The following is a 17,926-nucleotide window of genomic DNA, read 5'->3' on the forward strand; positions in this document are numbered from 1 at the left end:
CAGTTTACACCAGTAGATGCTTTTGGTTGGTGGTGGATGTGTGAATGTTTAGATTAACTTAACGCCTCCCTATAAATTAATGATATGTACATAATACCGCATCTTCTTGTTTTACCCTTTAAGGATTTTATTATTATTATTATTATTATTATTATTATTATTATTATTATTGTCATCATTTTTTTTTTTTAATTTAAGATGATTAGATGTTTCTAGTCAGTGCTACAAACACCCATATAATACAATATAATCAGTGTCTTGATTTACTGAGAGAAACATTCATGAAATAATGTTGTGTGACAATGTGAACATAAAGGTCAACCTCAAATCACAGTCTTCAACAGAAAACACACACAGAGAAAAATATGCACTTGGTTCACATCTAGCTGAACATATTCTTGAATTTTATTGTACATATTGACTGCCCTTCGATAATGAAACCTAATGTATTTTTTTCACTGCTTTCACTATTACAGTAAACACTTTCCACCCAAGTGGATTTGTTGTAGAATGAAACTTTGACAGAAGCACTTGTTGGCACATTTGTGATACATTTTACATGTTCTAGACCAAATGTTTATTAAAAAACTTTAACATACTGGTACCACTGTCAGTCACCCTCTTTTATTACACAGTATCAGTGTTATATAGTCGATAAATAAGACTATTTTTTTTTAAACACAGCAACACTTACATGGTTTTCATTTTGCTATTAAAAACTGGGTGTGATTCAGATGTATTTATTTATGAACACATCACTGATATCACTATAAACACTGGTCACCCAAATTACAAAAGCGTACACTGACCTCTACTGGTACCAAACTATGTAAACAGTTTAGTGTTTGGAATTTGAGATTTCTGCTTCCACCAAAAGTCAATGAAGGTGACTGGAAATTCATTCTACGGTGCTGAAAATGGATATTTAAAAATGATTAGCAGCATCTCCATATTGAATTATTATGTCTGACTAAAATGTGAACAAAAAGAGAAAATAAGAGGATCAAATAAGAGGAATATTGGAATATTTGCATGTGAAGGTCAGTGAGAAATGCTTTGTGATATGGGTGAATGAAAAACTTTGTCATACATACATAAATCATACATTTAGTTGTAAACACACAGTTACCAATCCAAAGTTTAACCAAACACCTACTGTGTACAGACAGCGTTCAATATACAGTACAACTTGTACATGACTGGCCTCACAAGTGACAAAATAACATTTTACATGCACATTAATATCTGCCACAAGCCAAAATGAAACCAATGCACAGTTTGTTTCACATTTTTGCACTTTTCTGCAGGTAGTTTATCAGGCTTTAAATTTAACATCAATCTTGAGATTTTTGCCTCAACTCTAATACATTATTTTATCTTATTATATAGTTTAGCATAGATTCAAATTTTAGTTAATTTTATTTAAACAAACAAACAAATAATACTTTACTTCTACATGGTGAACATTTGCAAGTCCAGTTAAAAGTGTTACCTGTGAGTCTGATTCCTTCTGTAAAGACACATCTGTCATTGTCAAAAACAGAATAATTAAAGTCACTCTGTATATTTAGAGATGAGGGGCTTCTATCTCTATTTCATGTTAGCTCATGTTCTGTAATTGTGCCTAAGGTGCACTGTTCTCTGCTGCTGAATGTCATTCAGACCAATGCCTGTTTATAGTTTAATGTTGTCAAATGAATGGGGAACGGTGTGTTCAGAGGTTCCACATAGATGTCTCCTTCATAATACAACCCACATTAAGTTATTAAAAGCACTGGTATGGGTGACACTTTGTCTCACATCAAAATCAGACTATCAAGGAATCACACATCCATAAAAGTAAGAAAATCTGGTTCTTGTAAATTGAATCTATTGACCCCCTGACATGGTAAGTTGAAGTAGAAACTGATCTTCTGCCACTTAACAGCAGAAATCACCATTTCTTAGAGCACTTTGTTCTTATATTGGGTTGATGATGTTTATTTATCTTTATTTGGTCCTCACACATTCTGTACAGTGAACATGCACACAAAAGAGAACCAGAGCTCTTAAACAGGTAAAACAGTCCATTAAGCTGCACTCCGTTGACATTCCTCGTCTAGTTTTGTGCAGCTGTTGTCTGCAAGACTGAAATAGCATCGCTCCAAACAGATGACATACCAAATCCACCAATATGCAGCTTGTAAAGAGAGCTGCATTTGTGCAGACTAGTAGAGTAGTTTTCCGCTTATTTCCTTTTCCTCTGCTCTATCATCCCTTTCCATGCTGCTGTCCTCTATATTTAGTTGGCCTGTGACCTGGCTGCCGCAGTCTAAACCCTGCTCTACACTTTGTCAAAACATGGGGCTAATCCTGTCCAACAGGTGCTAGTTCTATACACACACATACGCGCTCTCTGAATCTGTCTCCCTGTTTCCACACAACACACACACAACATCATGACTGCAACAGGACGTGACACTGTTGCCAAGCATAGAGGAGGTTCACATTTTCCAAAGCCAGTCCGAGAATGCTGGGGGTCGAGGCGGTGATGCATGCACGCAGAGACAAAACACACCAGTGTGAGGTCTTCTGCTTTGTCGAACAGATCGGAGGTCATGTTGTCACCGCCAAGACACTGGTTACTACAGACTCCAAACATCCACTGGGTATTAATGCACTTGACCGGCTTGTTGTGACCAAATATCACAGTTAAATAATGCACTTGAGCAGTACAGCGGTGTTCTCCGACTCCAGCCAACAGGTGTAGAGTCTGAGCTGCTGCACATCAAACAGCCGCCCTATGGCCTGTGTTTCCTCTAATCTGAAGAATCATTGGGACTCCTGGTTTCAGGTCCTGAGCCGTTGGATGTGACCTCAGCATGTGGGTCGGTGGGAGAGGCCCACAGGGGCAGCTCTGCCTTCTTTTGATCTGTCGCTGTGGGAGGGACGGCAGTGGAAACAACTGTCTCCATCCGACTGGCTCGATATATGCTCACCTGAAAATAGACACAGACAGATAAACCCAGACCCTCCTCTCACTGCAAAAATCTAAATCTTACCAAGTGTATTTTTCTCATTTCTAGTTAAAATATCTCATTACACTTAAAATAAGACATAATCACTGAAAGACTAACTTGTGAGATATAAGAACTTATTTTTAGACAACAGATCTTGAAAATCTTATTTCAAGAAATCTTACTAAGAAAATTTTCACTTGTTCCATCGGCAGATTTTTTTTTTTTTTTTTTTTTTGCTTAATTCAAGATTTTTTTTTTTTTTTTTTTTGCTTAATTCAAGATTTATTTATTTTTTGCTTAATTCAAGATTTTTTTGCTTAATTCAAGCAAAAAAAAAAAAAAAATCTGCTGATGGAACAAGTGAAAATTATCTTGGTAAGATTTCTTGAAATAAGATTTTCAAGATCTATTGTCTAAAAATAAGTTCTTATATCTCACTGAAAAGTTTCTCTTTCTGTCTTATTTTAAGTGTGATGAGACATTTTGACTAGAAATGAGAAAAATACATCAGGTAAGATTTTGATTTTTGCAGTGGCTGCCTTGTAGTATTTTCTTTAATGTGAAACAAAGACTGGATCTCAAAGATTTTGTTGTTGAAATCACTTGACTTTACTTCATGACTTTGATTTTTTAGAAATATAGAAAAAAAGAGAAATATTTAATGTACCACTGTACAAAAAACATGTCAAACAGTGTGTTCATGTTATGTGATGCTGTTGTCCTGTCCTCTGATTCTGTGAAGCTTTCTTCCGTGTTTTCCTGGTACAGATTTTTTTGGGGGTGGAGTTGTTTAAGTTCTTTAACTAAGGGTTGGAGAACATTTATTCTACTGTAAAAACTATAAAATCCCTGAAAGGAAATTTTTAATATTGGACATAAATCTAGATCAAGATGATCGTCAATCTCATTTTAGAATTGAGCAAAATCCCAAAATGCTCCACTTATGTGTTTTTTCCCCAAAATATTTTATAGCATATTAGTCAAATAACGATGGGTATTTGAGTTCTGCATTGCTGTAGCTACTTAAGTTTGAAAATATTTAGTTTACTAATGTGAATAACTACTTTTTTTTTTTTAACCGTGTTTATTCTGATTTTTTAACATTACAAAGTGTAAAGTGAAAGGAGTCGAAATAAAGAAAAGATCGTCAGTCTCAACAAACAGTAGATTTAGAAGATGGATTTTCATGGGCTACATTTATTTATTTATTTTATTTAACCTTTACTTACCCATATAATTTATTTACATACATAATGAAGAGACCATGATGATGATGATGATGATGATGATGATGATTATTATTATTATTAATATATATATATATATATATATATATATATATATATATATATATATATATATATATTTTTTTTTTTTTTTTTACTTTTTTCATCTTTCATTTATATTCCTAGCTGATGAGCCATAGTATAGGTTTATGGGAGAAAATGAAACAGACACCATATTGTACTAGAATTGTACTTAATGTGGATTTTTTTCCAATTTGTTGTAAATACTTGTTGACACGAGTGCAGTAAATAAAACAAAAAAAAAAAAAACCTTGCAAATAAAAAGTGTCATTGCTGTGAATGTAAACAGATACTACTGAACTGAGGGTACATTTTTCAGTTAATTAAACCAAAAACTAAAATTAAAACAAGAAATTACAAATCCTCTGTGTACTACCTGAAATAATGTCTTGAACAATCTGTAATGTTTACCCGTTATTAATGTTAAATGTGTCTGAAGCTGTAAAAAAGCTGCAAAAACTGACAATAATAAAATAAATATTAGAACATATTAATATTACATTTCTCCTCTTTGTCTCACACCTGGGTTTGTAGGTACCGTGGGGACTTGAGCTCCAGTTCTTCTTTACCAACGGCGGAAGTGCAGCAACAAAACACTTGGCGGAAACCTGCCCTGAACCTGAAAATGGGAAGAGAAATATTTTAGTTTGGATTAAACAGGCAGGCAGGATTATAGACGGAAATACAGACTCGCTGTCTCATAATCAGATCACCTTCATAAATGGTTGCGAAGCGGATAAACAGCCAGGCAGGCAGATAGCCATTTGAATAAACACTCAGTAAAAGCATGTTTCACCTGCTGTTGAGGCAGTAGTAGATGATGGGGTTGTACATCGTGGAGCTCATGGCTAACCACATGATAGCCAGGTAGACCTGCTGGATGTAGAGATGATCGAACAAGTCGGGAAAGAACTGGTGCAGTAAGAAGTAGATATGGTAGGGCAGCCAGCAGACAGCAAACGTACACACCACCACGATCATCATCTTCACCACCTGCCACAAAAACACGCACAGAATGAGAGATGAGGAGGGGTTTATAATAATCTGTTCACTTTTTGGTTTTAATGTGGGGATTAAAAACCCATTCAATTAAAGGATTGTGGCGGTCAACAATGCAGGAAAACAAAAGTGGCAGCATTGGGTTCGGGTTTGTGCGTGTTCATTACCTTGCGTTTGGCAAAAAGTTGTTCTTTGTAGTGATCGGAGGAGTCCCCGGGGATTTCACTGGCCCAGAGGGTGACGCCCACAGTTGTGTATGCACATCCCATGATGCAAAGGGGGAGGAAGTAGATCAGCAGTGTCACACACACATAGTATCTACAGGAAGCAAGCAAGGTCAAAATGGTCACAGAAAATTAGAGGCATAGGAAAGAGATGTCAATAACATTTTATTCTGCTTTGTTGTTGACAGATATAGCAGAGTTATACAAAGACCAAGACATGTGGCAAAAGGCCCAGGACTAATTCACACACTGTAAGCCTGGACTTTGTATTTACTAAAACACTTTAATAACAATGTACTTAAATGGTTTAAGTTTTATTACATTACTATAAAATGTTTAGTATATTCTACTAATTTATAGACATAGTCGAAAGTGCGAAAAAGTTTAAGTGTAATGGATTTAAATCACTCAGTTTTAATCATGACCACACCTCTTTATCTCTGCATTGCATTGTGGGTATTGGGCATGTTGTTGAAAATGTGTTATTTTTATGTGCAGAGGTTCAGTGGGCTTGTGGTGTTAGTGTTAATTTTGACTTAATGTGTGTATGGCAGTGTTTATTGGCCTTTTTGTGTTTTTTCATGTAATTTTGTTGAGCTGCACCATGAGCGAGAGCCATAGGAAGAACAATGGTTTTCCTGTTCATCTACACTACAGGCCTAGAATTTGTATTTACTAAAATGCTTTAATTATCATGTATTTGAATGATTTCAGTTTTCTGATGTTACTATAAAATGTTAAGTATATTCTACTAATTTGTAGATGTAGTTGAAAGTATGAAAAAGTTTAAGTTGAAGGGAATTAAATCACTAACTTTTAATCATGACCATCATAAAACTTAAATAATTTTAGAGCATTGTAATTAAAGCATTTTAGTAACTATAAATTCTGGGCTTACAGTGCACCTTTTTATCTTCGCATTGCATTGTGGGTATTGGGCATGCTGTTGAAAATGTGTTATTTTTATGTGCAGGGGTTCAGCGGGGTTGTGGTGTTAGTGTTAATTTAGATTTAATGTGTGTATGGCAGTGTTTATTGGCCTTTTTGTGTTTGTTTTTGTATTTTTGTAGAGCTGCACCATGAGTCAGAGCCATAGGAAGAACAATGGCTTTTCTGTTCATCTTAAACTAGTTTTATATAATGGATATCTTGATAACTTGTCAAATTAAACGCTCCTCTTATACTGATAAATGACATTAAACTACCTCCCATTCATGCATCAATTTGTAAACTTGAGTAATTTCATAACTATTTTGATCAGGTATAGGATTTGGAGTTTGATTATCTTGAAAAAGTTGTTTACTCAATGATAAATTAATCTGGCTGCAATTGAGAAAATTAGTCAGTGTAACCTAAAATGCTGAGGTGGATAGTGGGGTTGATTTTACAACAGATTTAAAGTACAAATAACTTGTCTTTTAGTGTTTTCTACTTAATAGTTTAAGTTCAATACTTTTAGCATTAAAGTTGAACCTACTTAAACCAAATGATTAGTCAATCATTACTCAAATCATTTAAGTGCAATCACTTGCCTCAAATTTTTTGAGTAAACTCTACTTATCCGGGCTTACAGTGTATAATTGATCTTATTCACTGTTGACTACTTATACAAAATAATTCGTATTGCAAAAGATTCATTATTTAAATCAACTTGGAATTGAGTACAATGAACTGATTATATTAAGTCTAATGATTATACAAGGCAATTGACGTTGCAAAAAATCTGAAGTTAAATTAACTTGACATCTAGTGTATTGTACTTAAAATAGCAATTAGATTCAAATCAAGCACTGAAGTTTAACACACTCAAGTTTTCATTACTCATTACTTAAATTTTTTAAGGCAATCGGTTTCCTCAAATTTTTTAGGTAAACTCAACTTATCTGGTCTTACAGTGCATGTGGACTGCGGCATTGCAAGGTATTCCCCTCACAGTTTGCATGGAAAACAAATAAAATGCATGTTTGTTTTGCTTTTAGTCTTAATCAACTCCTGAATTTAAAAAGCATCTAAAGCAAAAACTGTTGCTGCTCTATGCTTAGTGTAACCCTACGACCTCATGAACCAAAACAAAAAAACGGAAACATAAACAGACAGAGCTACTTCAAAAATATGCCTGACCCAAAACCACGCATGGCTGATATATAAATCATGTAAACTCATTATTTATGTGGATAAAGCCCCATATTTGACTATTAAATTATCTGAGAATATTGGAATATGCTGACTACAATAGAACTCAGGAAAAGGAAATGAAATGAAACATCGTTCGATAGATAGGCAAACATTTTGAAATATGTTTGTAGTTATTTAGAACATTTGAATTTATTAAAGATTATAACGTAAATTGTGTCTCTTATGTTTAAGAGACCCCATTTATAAGCTGAGGACTGCTGGGGTGTCCTATGACAAAATGTATCTTGTAAATGAATTGTCAATTTTAACTTGTAATAATTTTCTAATAAATTGATTGATTGATTGATTGATTGATTGATTGAATTTGCTAAAATTTGAACTGAGAACTGTAAAGTCATTGGATACTTTTCTGTAGTTTTTTACTCTACAAATAAGCCACTCATTTCACATTACATGGAGTCATAAAAAATGTATTATTGTTTCTTAAAGTGAAATATATATATTGAATTATGTATTCACTCATATTGTGCAACATTTATATTTTACTGAGATGTTTAAATAATATAAAAGACTGTTGCAACTGATGAATCGTCACAATTTTCTCCCTTTGTTGCTCAGTCTTGTGTTGCGTTTCCATATTACACATATATTACTGCAGTTTATAAATGCATGTAGGTGTCATGTTACAGTATAACAGTATTACTATTACATAACCTGTTAGTCATTAATGTAATTTAGAATTAATTAATTTGTATTGCTAATATTGTTGCTTCTATGAGGTGAAGATATGATACTAACTAACGATGGCCTGACTAAAGCTGTGGTTTAGACCAGCTCTAAATGTGAAGTGTCATGAGGTAACTTTTGTTATGATTTGACACTATATAAATCAGTTTGATATGATTTGAATTTGATTTCGGCAGTTTAGATCCTCCTAAATCCCCCTAAATGCACCTGTGTTTTGTGGAGGTTTTTGGTGTGGATGTACGGCTGTGATTTCTATTTTCTGTAGTTTCTGCTGCTGCTGTCTTGACCAGGACACTCTTGAGAATTAGATTTTTAGTCTCAACGTGTCTATTTTTCATGGTTAAATAAAGTTTAATAAATGCATAAAATAAACAAGTGGTGCCAGGCAAAACAAACCCCGCCCCTCGCACGTATTGTAGCTTATTTTGTCTATGTGTCTGGTGATGTCAGCATATCAGTTGCCTCTATATATGTGCCAAGTTTGAAGTAAATTGAAAGAAAATTGACATTTTTATGGACATTTGAAATTTTGCCCAGTATAAGTAAATGGGAGGAAAAAAAAGATTTAAAAAATTCATTAAAAATTTGAACTTTGATCTAATTTTCCCAAAATGTAATTACATCTATTTTGGGTCATTGGCAATCTGTAAACCAAATTTGGTCTGAATTCAACCTATAGTTTTGCTGCTAGAGTGTTAACAAACAAAGAAAAAAAGAACCAAACCGAACCAAAAACAATACTTCTTGCCTTGTCTTCGGGGGGCGGGGTAATAAATCTATAAATCAGTGACTCTCCATTCACTCTGAATGACCACAGCCAAATATTTCAAAGCCGGGTGTCACTGAATTTGTTTTTCTCGCCCTTGGTCACCAAAATAATGAATGCAACTTTAACTCAAGGAAAGCCGAGGTTTTTGGTCATTGTCTTGAGAATGGGAGACGTGCAGATACTCACATCTTCTTATAGTCCAGTGTGGTGTATTCAGGCCAGTCTATGTAGCAGACTGTACGTCCGGGCAGTTGTGCAGTAGATGAGTAGTAGTACTGAGGAAAGGCCAGAAGCAGAGCCAGCATCCAGATCACAACAATCACCACACGGGTCTCTGTCGAGGACAGTCTCTGCTGAAGGGGATGGATGATAGCCATGTACCTACCAAACCAACAAATCACATTAATATAATCCTTTAAATGTCTAAGGCAAGGGTGTCAAACTCATTTTAGTTCAGGGGCCGCATACAGCCTAATATGATATAAAGTGGGCCGGACCAATAAAATAATATAAATAATAGGATAAGAACTTATAAATAATATCAACTCCAAAGTTTTTTTCTATGTTTTTGAGTGGAAAAAAAGTCATATTCCGTAATGAAAATGTTTACATCTACGAACCGTACTTGAACACAACATCAACAAATATGATGTATGTGGAATTGTACCAGTATTCTGCATCTTACTAAATGCTTTGTGTATTTGTAGATCCACTGTGATCTGCAAGTTGTGATGCATCCTACTATATAATGCACGTTCTGTGTCTGTCCAATTGATGTTGCAGCACAGGAGGGCGTTTGTACGGATTTTCCTCAGCCTTAACAGACTCAATCGCCACCAAACTCACCAAATGAATAGAAACATTACCTGAATATCTACTAGGCACAATTTTATGTCCATATTCAAATGTTGTGAGGTATGCTGGGCGATTTTAGCCTCTCATGCTATCGTACAGTGGCACCACGGGTACAATGCCGCTAGTATGTGTAAATGATAAACTAAGGTGTAATATTGTTCAAATTGCACTTATTTTTCTTAAGAATTTTCAGGTCATTCACATTTTTTGTAAAAGGCTAGTCTGTAAATGTAAACATTTTTGTGTCATTTTTCTTTTTTTTACACTACAACAAAGAGAAAAATCTGTAGTTTTCATTATTTATAGGTTATTATACTAGTATTTTACTGGTCTGACCCACTTGAGATTGAATTGACCTACAGTGATTCTAACATCCTTGATTGTTAATATCGTCAGTGTAATTTCTGCATTTCACAAATTCATCCCGGGGGCCAGATTGGACCCATTGGCGGGCCGGTTTTGGCCCCCGGGCTGCATGTTTGACACCTCTGGTCTAAAGTATTCTAGTGCTTCTGCATGCTCGTTCATTTTACAAGTTATATACAGTATTTTTGTGTGGAAACCTCTCAGTGGACTGCATCTCTTGTCATGTGACACACATCCCCAACACTCACAGAGCTGTTAACACAGCACATTTCACCTCATCCTTCAGAATGATTGGAAAAACATTAAAAAAGATGAAAATCACTACAAGTCTGGTCATGCTGAGAGCTGCTGAGGCATCGTCAGCGGCGTTACGATGATGGTCTTTCTAATTATTTGCCTTCACAGTGTTCTACCTCAACAGGTTTACAACAAAGTGTAACTGATGGCACTATTCAAATGACACTAGAAATAATTTGTCTCTTGCCATTGACTATTTTTTTGAATATATTTTTCCCATATAAGATCCTCTGGGGCATGACCAGAAGGGGCAGGCCTCTCCATTATAATGTACTGGTTAATATGGCTGTGTGATGTGATAATATGTGATAATATTAAATGTCTATTGTTTCATTTTACACTTCTGTCACAGATGCAGGAAGGAAATTAGCAAAACATGGCAAATAATTCTAAGCATAAACAGTTTGTACAGAGGGAATAGATAGAATTTGAAGTATGGTGAGATTAAAAAAACATAGATGCCTTATGAAAATAAGACAATAAAAAGACCCAAACAGCAGCTGGTGACCAAAATTATCTACTAATCCATGTTTAATAACTGTTGATCCACTAATCCTATTAATACATGTAAATAATTGGTGAAAATGCAGTTTGTCGTCTTTTCTTAAGGGGCTTTCTATCAAAATCAGACTCTGAAAAATGAATCCATGCATTTCTCACAAGCAGACTAGATTACTGTAATGGTTTATTCACTGAACTCCCAAAATCAAGTATTCAGAGGTTACAACTAATTCCAAATGCAGCTGCACGTTCTTAAGTCTCTGCACCGGTTACCTGTTAAAACAAGAATCACGCTTACCTCCTCAAGATCTTGCTGGTAGCGAGTAAAAAGACCATTACAAAATACTGGCTTAAGAGAGAATGTCCACCAATGACTGTCTTTACCAGTATTGTAAAACACCTTCATTTACTAGAACAGATGACCTACACAATACGACCTCAGAAAGAACTGGGAGAAGAACTTTGGGAAAAATGGCACCTTTACATAACCTGTGAGACAAGCTTGTAAACCTTTAAGTGGAAAAAACTGTGTTGTTTGTCTAAGCCAGGGGTGTCAAACTCATTTTGGTTCAGGGGCCATATTTAGCCCAATTTGATCTCAAGTGGGCTGGTAAAATAATGACTTAATAACCTATAAATAATGACAAAATCCAAGTTTTACTTTTTGTTTTAGTACAAAAAAACCCCAATTAAATTATGAAAATATTTACATTTTAAAAAAAGATGTGAATAACAAAAAAACAGAAATCTCATTTGAAAAATTTGTTCAATTTTAACAATATTATGCCTCGACTTATTATTTATACATGTACATTACACACAATGTTCCATAAACATTTAGTAACAGGCAGAATATTGTTAAAATTGCACATTTCGGGTCGTTCGTCTTTGTTTTTATTTATGTATTTATCTGCATTTTATAGTGAAAGACTAGTTTTGTAAATGTAAATATTTTCACAGTGCAATGTTATTTTTTCACTAAAATTTTTTCCACATAATTTTTCACAAAGAAAATTTGTAGTTGTCATTATTTATGGGTTATTGTGTTATTATTTTTACTGGAGATCACATTGGTCTGTATGTGGAACCTGAACCAAAATGATTTGGACAACCTGGACTGTTCAGGTTCATTTTTGCACTTTCATCCTACAGGGCCGGAATGGAACCTTGGGTGGGCCAGATTTGGCCCCCGGGCTGCATGTTTGACACCTGTGGTCTGAGCAATGTGGTCTATGTGATCCCTTGACCTCATGACCTGTTTGTTTTGTTTTGTTTTTTTTGAATCTGTAAAAAAACCCAAAACTCTCATAAATAAAGAGTTAAAAAAAAAAAAAAAAAGCAACCAAGAACCGATTTCAAAATCTTGCTCCTGGTTTACAAAGCACTACCTGGCCTTGCACCTCTGTCCATCACAGATATGCTCATCATTTACAGCCCAACAAGAACACTTCGGTCAACAGGTAGTGGCAACTTACTCGTCCCTCACCAGATCCAAGAAAGGGGAGGCAGCTTTTAGTGTATATGCCCCACAAAAATGGAACACCCTGCCTGGTACAGTTAGACATGCCACATCAGTAGCCATTTTTAAAAACAGATTAAAAACATATCTTTTTTCGACAGCGTTCTGTTGAGTTGTGTGTGTGCATGTGTGGTTCTGTGGGTATGTGCGCATGTGCGAGTTTAAGTGTGTGTACAAATGATTGTTTACTTACACTTGCACTCTCTTTTTTATGACTGTTTTTTACTGTAGCGATATTATATACCTATTGTGAAGCACACTGAGTCTGCCTTGTGTATGAAATGCCCTCTATAAATAAAATTGAATTGGATTTTCATGGTCATCAGATATGACCCATTTGGACGTTCAGAGGCTCCATAGCGAACGTGGAAACACCGTCATCTTCTACAACATTGATTCACTGGTAAAACCCATGGAGTTGAATCAGTGACAGTGGTTGTAGATGCTTATTGTTGTGTTCAATTATTGATATATTTGCTTAAACAGTCACTTTTTTCCAGTTTTCTTTGATCTTTAACATAATAACCCTCAACTTTTTTCAGAGCTTTATGGACATCTACATGATCAATGAATTAAATATAGGAAAATACCTGATTTTCACTGAAAAAATTCAAAATACAGAGGATAATATTATAATAAATGGTGATAAATCACTTCAAAAAGGTTAAATAGAGTGAAAAATTAACCCATAAGGACCCAGTGTGGCTTTTGTGTCAGTTCCCAAATGAATTTTTCTCCCTATTTAACCTTTCCTAATTGATTTATCACTATTTATTATAATATTATCCTCTGAATTTTGCATTTTTTTCCAGTAAAAATAATCTATTTTCCTATGTTTAATTCGCTGATCATGTAGATGTTCATAAAAACTCAAGAGTAAATTCAAAGATTATTATATAAAAACAGAAAAAACAATAATTACACCAATAATTTACATGTATTGATAGAATTAGTGGATCAGCAGCTTAGATCAGTAGATGCTTTTGGTTGACGGTGGATGGTTGGGTCTTTATGGGTTAATTTGCAAACTGCCACCAAAGTAACTCTGGGTCTTTATGGGTTAAATTATTCAGATATACAGTACTTAATACAGTAATATATACACGTAATGCTAGATGTACTCAAGCAGTCAGAGGAAACATGCGCTCACATAAGTCCAAATCAGTCACAAGGGCTTTAGTGAGTCGAAAGCATCAGTCTGTTCTACCACAGCAGTTTCTGTTAATGATTCCACTTCGGCAGACCATAATATGTAACAGCCTGTGCATTACACTGGTAGTGTATGAATGCTTTTACAGCCCACATAGCCTTAAGGTGCACACTCTGTCATATTTCAGCGAAGAGTCATGAAGATACTTGAGCTGCGTCAGAGATTTAAGATGAACTCAGAGACGGTAGGATTATATAAAGACAGAGTATAGCAGCCACACATGCACATACATACAGTACCTGTCCAGGGCTATGGCAGTCATGGAGTAAATGCTGGCAAATATGGCCGAGATAGGGAAGAAGTTGTGGAAACGACAGTAAACCAAACCAAAGTACCATTCGTTGTGAACAGCGTAGGCGAAGTTGATGACTGTGTTGAATGCTGACATAGAAGCCTCAGCAAAAGCCAGATTCACCTGAAAAACAATAACACAGTCATGGAAAATAACTGCAGGCAAGAGGAATACCAACATACACTGCTGCCCATATAGTTGGAAAAATGTTGTGTTCCGACACATTCCTGATATACACGTTATAATCACCTTAGACCAGGTCCAATGATTACATACTCACAGTTACACTGTATCTGTCAATAATAAATCACATTGTCACAGTCATTTCATGAGAAGAGGGACAAATATTGTATTCTATCTTTATGGGTAACAGTGAAACATAAGATCTCTAAAGTGAGTCTGTGCATGGAAAATGATAATGTGTTTTGAATTAATATTAAAGGTTTGGTGTGTGACATTTAGTGATATCTAGTGGTGAAGTTGTAGTTTGCAATGAATTGAATACTCTCCCCATTCTCACTTGAGGTGCTTGAAAAAAAAAAGTGATTGCTTTGTTCATATCATAGAATTTTTAGATTTTATCCATATTCAGACATAGGTGACTTAACACTGGATGTCACCCAGGAAATTAAGAAGGAAGTCTGTCCTCCCCAAAACACAACGATATTCCTTTTCATGCGATTATAGAATTATAACATTACTAGTATGTGAGCCATGAGGAACCACAGGTTGTAGATGTGGTAGTTTTAATGTTTGGGAGAGCAGACTTTTGGTCAGAGATGTTAGTCTATATTTTATAAGCAGTGACATACAAATTGTTTGATAAATCATTAAACAACAATTCATTTACAGTTTACCCAGGCGCATCTGCAGAGTGAAACTGTGACGTACACACAAAGTGCATGGACGGGGATGGGGGGTGAATAGTTCATAAGGCAGGGATGGGGGGGTGAGTGATTCAAAAGACTGGGGTGGGGGTTGGCGGGAGTTCTCTGTGAGTACCAGGACGTACCTTACCTACCTCTCTCTATATATATCAGTCTCTCTCTCTTTTTCTCAAATGTCACTCAGTACACACAGGCCATATGGCTGCAGGCGCCAATGTTAATACCTATATGTCGGGACTGCAGGCAGAAATGCGGTGTTCCTCTTTTTAACTTAATTTCCTGTCATGCAGCGTAGTACTGCACTTCTGTGACTGTAAGACAGCTGTATTCCAAAATGACTAATATCTCCAAAAATATTGGTCCTATCAACTTGCAGAGATATTTAATGTGGAGATGGGACTATTCCTCAACTGTAGGTACCAAATTTGCCAGGTAAAAGCGTCTCGGTTTGTCAGAATTGAGCCAATACACACATAAATGCTCTGAGACCTTTCAGAATTATGATACAGATTATGATATAGATTGACCATTGCTGGAATTTGATCACTGCACATCCCCCTAAACCTGGCACACTGGACCTTTACTAGTTTTCACAGTCTAAAAAGAAGTGGATGGGGCGATGATTAGAGTTTATATAGTCAAACAAAAAAAAAAAAAAATCCAGCTTTGAGTAGGCCTACATGCCACATGTAACCACAATGATTAAATAATGAATGCAGACCCTTTAAAAGACAAACAGACCCTTTTACAGGCTCAGTGTACAGGTAATAACACAGGACTGCCTTCAGACCTTACTCATATTAACTCATATAGAAATTCATACACACCATCACATTCTGAATAAATCACAAAGATCCTGTTTTTAAACACAGGAACCCCGTGGCTGCAGTGGACATCAGTTTTGCCCAGTTATGAACAATCAACCAAACTGTGTATTCATAATATCATGCCATGAAACATTAATATTAATGCCGTTAATTTCCCATTTCAGAGTGTAATGGTCCCACATGTTATTCTTTAACATGTAGGATGTATAACAGATTGACATGGCAGATGATGAGGTTTTCCACATGATAATACCTCCATCCACTGATGAAGACAATGGGATATGGTCTGAGACTCTGGCAAAACACCTCGAGATGAGACTTTTCTAGTCAAACTGGACGTCAGGGGTAATTTTTGCAAATACACTGTTGCCCATAAAGTTGGAATAATTTTGTTTTCAGACACATTCCTCTTTTTATTCCAATTTATACCCATCAGTAATCACCTTTGACCAGGTGAAATAATTACATACTGAGTCTCAGTGACATTGAATCAAGAGTAAGTCATATTATCACAATCATTTCATGACTGATACATTTTCTTTTATTTCAACTTTATGGGCAATAGTGAATGTGGATTCAGATCTGCTTTAACGTTAAAATAAAGCCAGGCCTCATCTGTTCTGTTAGAGTTTTAGTTGGATCACTTAATGTCTCTGTTCTGTCTTTGGGTTTTCATGTCAGACCCGAGCGCATTGAGTAAGAAAAGGGGAACTCACCAGAAAGTAGTTGGTGACGGTCCTCATGCGTTTATGCGCCAGAATAATCCAAATGACCACCACATTGCCGATCACGGACACTGCGACCATACTGCAATAAGCGACAGCCCACAGTGTGATCTGCCACACCGGCTGGATGAACTGGTTGAAGTCGTCGCTGCAGTTTGTGGAGCAGTTCACTCCGCTCATGGCGTTAGAATCCGTGGTATTGTACAGAGGGTCCATCTTCCGAGCATCTGACTGTTTGGTGAGGACGGGAGGCAAAAAATAGATTAGTGTCCTGTTACTGGAATGGATTCCTTCCGAGGAGGAAAAGGAAAAGTCCGCATGAAATGGAAAAAAGGCTCCGTTGGCACATTGTGATCAACAGCCACCTTTACGCACAGTGGAACGGCGCGCACTCGAAGGACAACGCGGCACCAATACGCACGAGGCGGATGCCTAACACCCCCCCCCATTCTGTCTCCCTCACACACCCCTTCCCTCTAAACACACCAAATGATTAGTCCTGGTCTTGACTCGCCTGCAGGGTCACTGAACTCAACATAACTTACCTGGACCTCCTAATACAGTGTGAGCAGGATTAGTCCTAAATCGCTCTGGATCAATCTGATGATATTGGCTTATATAATATGATGGCTCCTAATGTCAAAAACACCATTACATTTGAACTGTTTTTCTAGTTAGAATTATCATCCCTGGATAGAGTTAGAACAAGCTTTCATTTTCATGGCTTTTACGCGTTTGTTTTGTTTGACTGTAATTGGCCTCATAGACATCAGCTAACATTCAGCTCCAACTCAAAGCGTTAAACTGAATTAAATGTTCAATGAGTGAAGTTCACAGGGTCACTAGATTGGGGCCAAATTGCTTGTCAGCTCACGAAACTAATGGAAAACGGATATGTGCCACTACACAAATGGAGGGTATTTATCTCTGAAGTCCCTGTGAGACTGTCGCATCAGATAGAGCTACATATTAGAATGCACTGCAGGGAAAAACAGGATCTCAATCTAAATTTGTCACCTGCTACCCACACAGCTGATGTGGGTAAGCACATAGTCAGTGCAGGTATTACAGGCAGCTCGGCCTGAACAAGTGACGAGGACAAGATGTGACATGAAAAAAGACTGAATCCACTACCTGCATCTGTCTGTCTATCAGCCCCAACACCTGCCTTCACATAAAACATATTAAAAAGTGAAGAAAGGGGAAGAAAAGGGACATGTTGACACAGTAAGGACATAAATCTAAATGGAAAAGAAAATTAGAGGG

The 17,926-nt window shown here is 36.2% G+C and overlaps 1 protein-coding gene across 1 annotated transcript; it reads right to left on the bottom strand.

Moving 5' to 3' along the window:
* Positions 1-389: 389 nt before the first annotated feature.
* On the bottom strand, positions 390-17,165 carry tacr1b (tachykinin receptor 1b). The gene is made up of 7 exons (XM_030149991.1): positions 16,652-17,165; positions 14,169-14,344; positions 9,368-9,562; positions 5,473-5,623; positions 5,103-5,299; positions 4,829-4,925; positions 390-2,978 (listed from the first exon to the last, which is right to left on the bottom strand). Exons 1-7 carry the CDS (start codon positions 16,874-16,876, stop codon positions 2,799-2,801), a joined length of 1,221 nt encoding a protein of 406 aa, XP_030005851.1. The 5' UTR covers positions 16,877-17,165; the 3' UTR covers positions 390-2,798.
* Positions 17,166-17,926: the final 761 nt, after the last annotated feature.

Source organism: Sphaeramia orbicularis, chromosome 12 (genome assembly GCF_902148855.1).
Source record: "Sphaeramia orbicularis chromosome 12, fSphaOr1.1, whole genome shotgun sequence".
NCBI lineage: Eukaryota > Metazoa > Chordata > Actinopteri > Kurtiformes > Apogonidae > Sphaeramia > Sphaeramia orbicularis.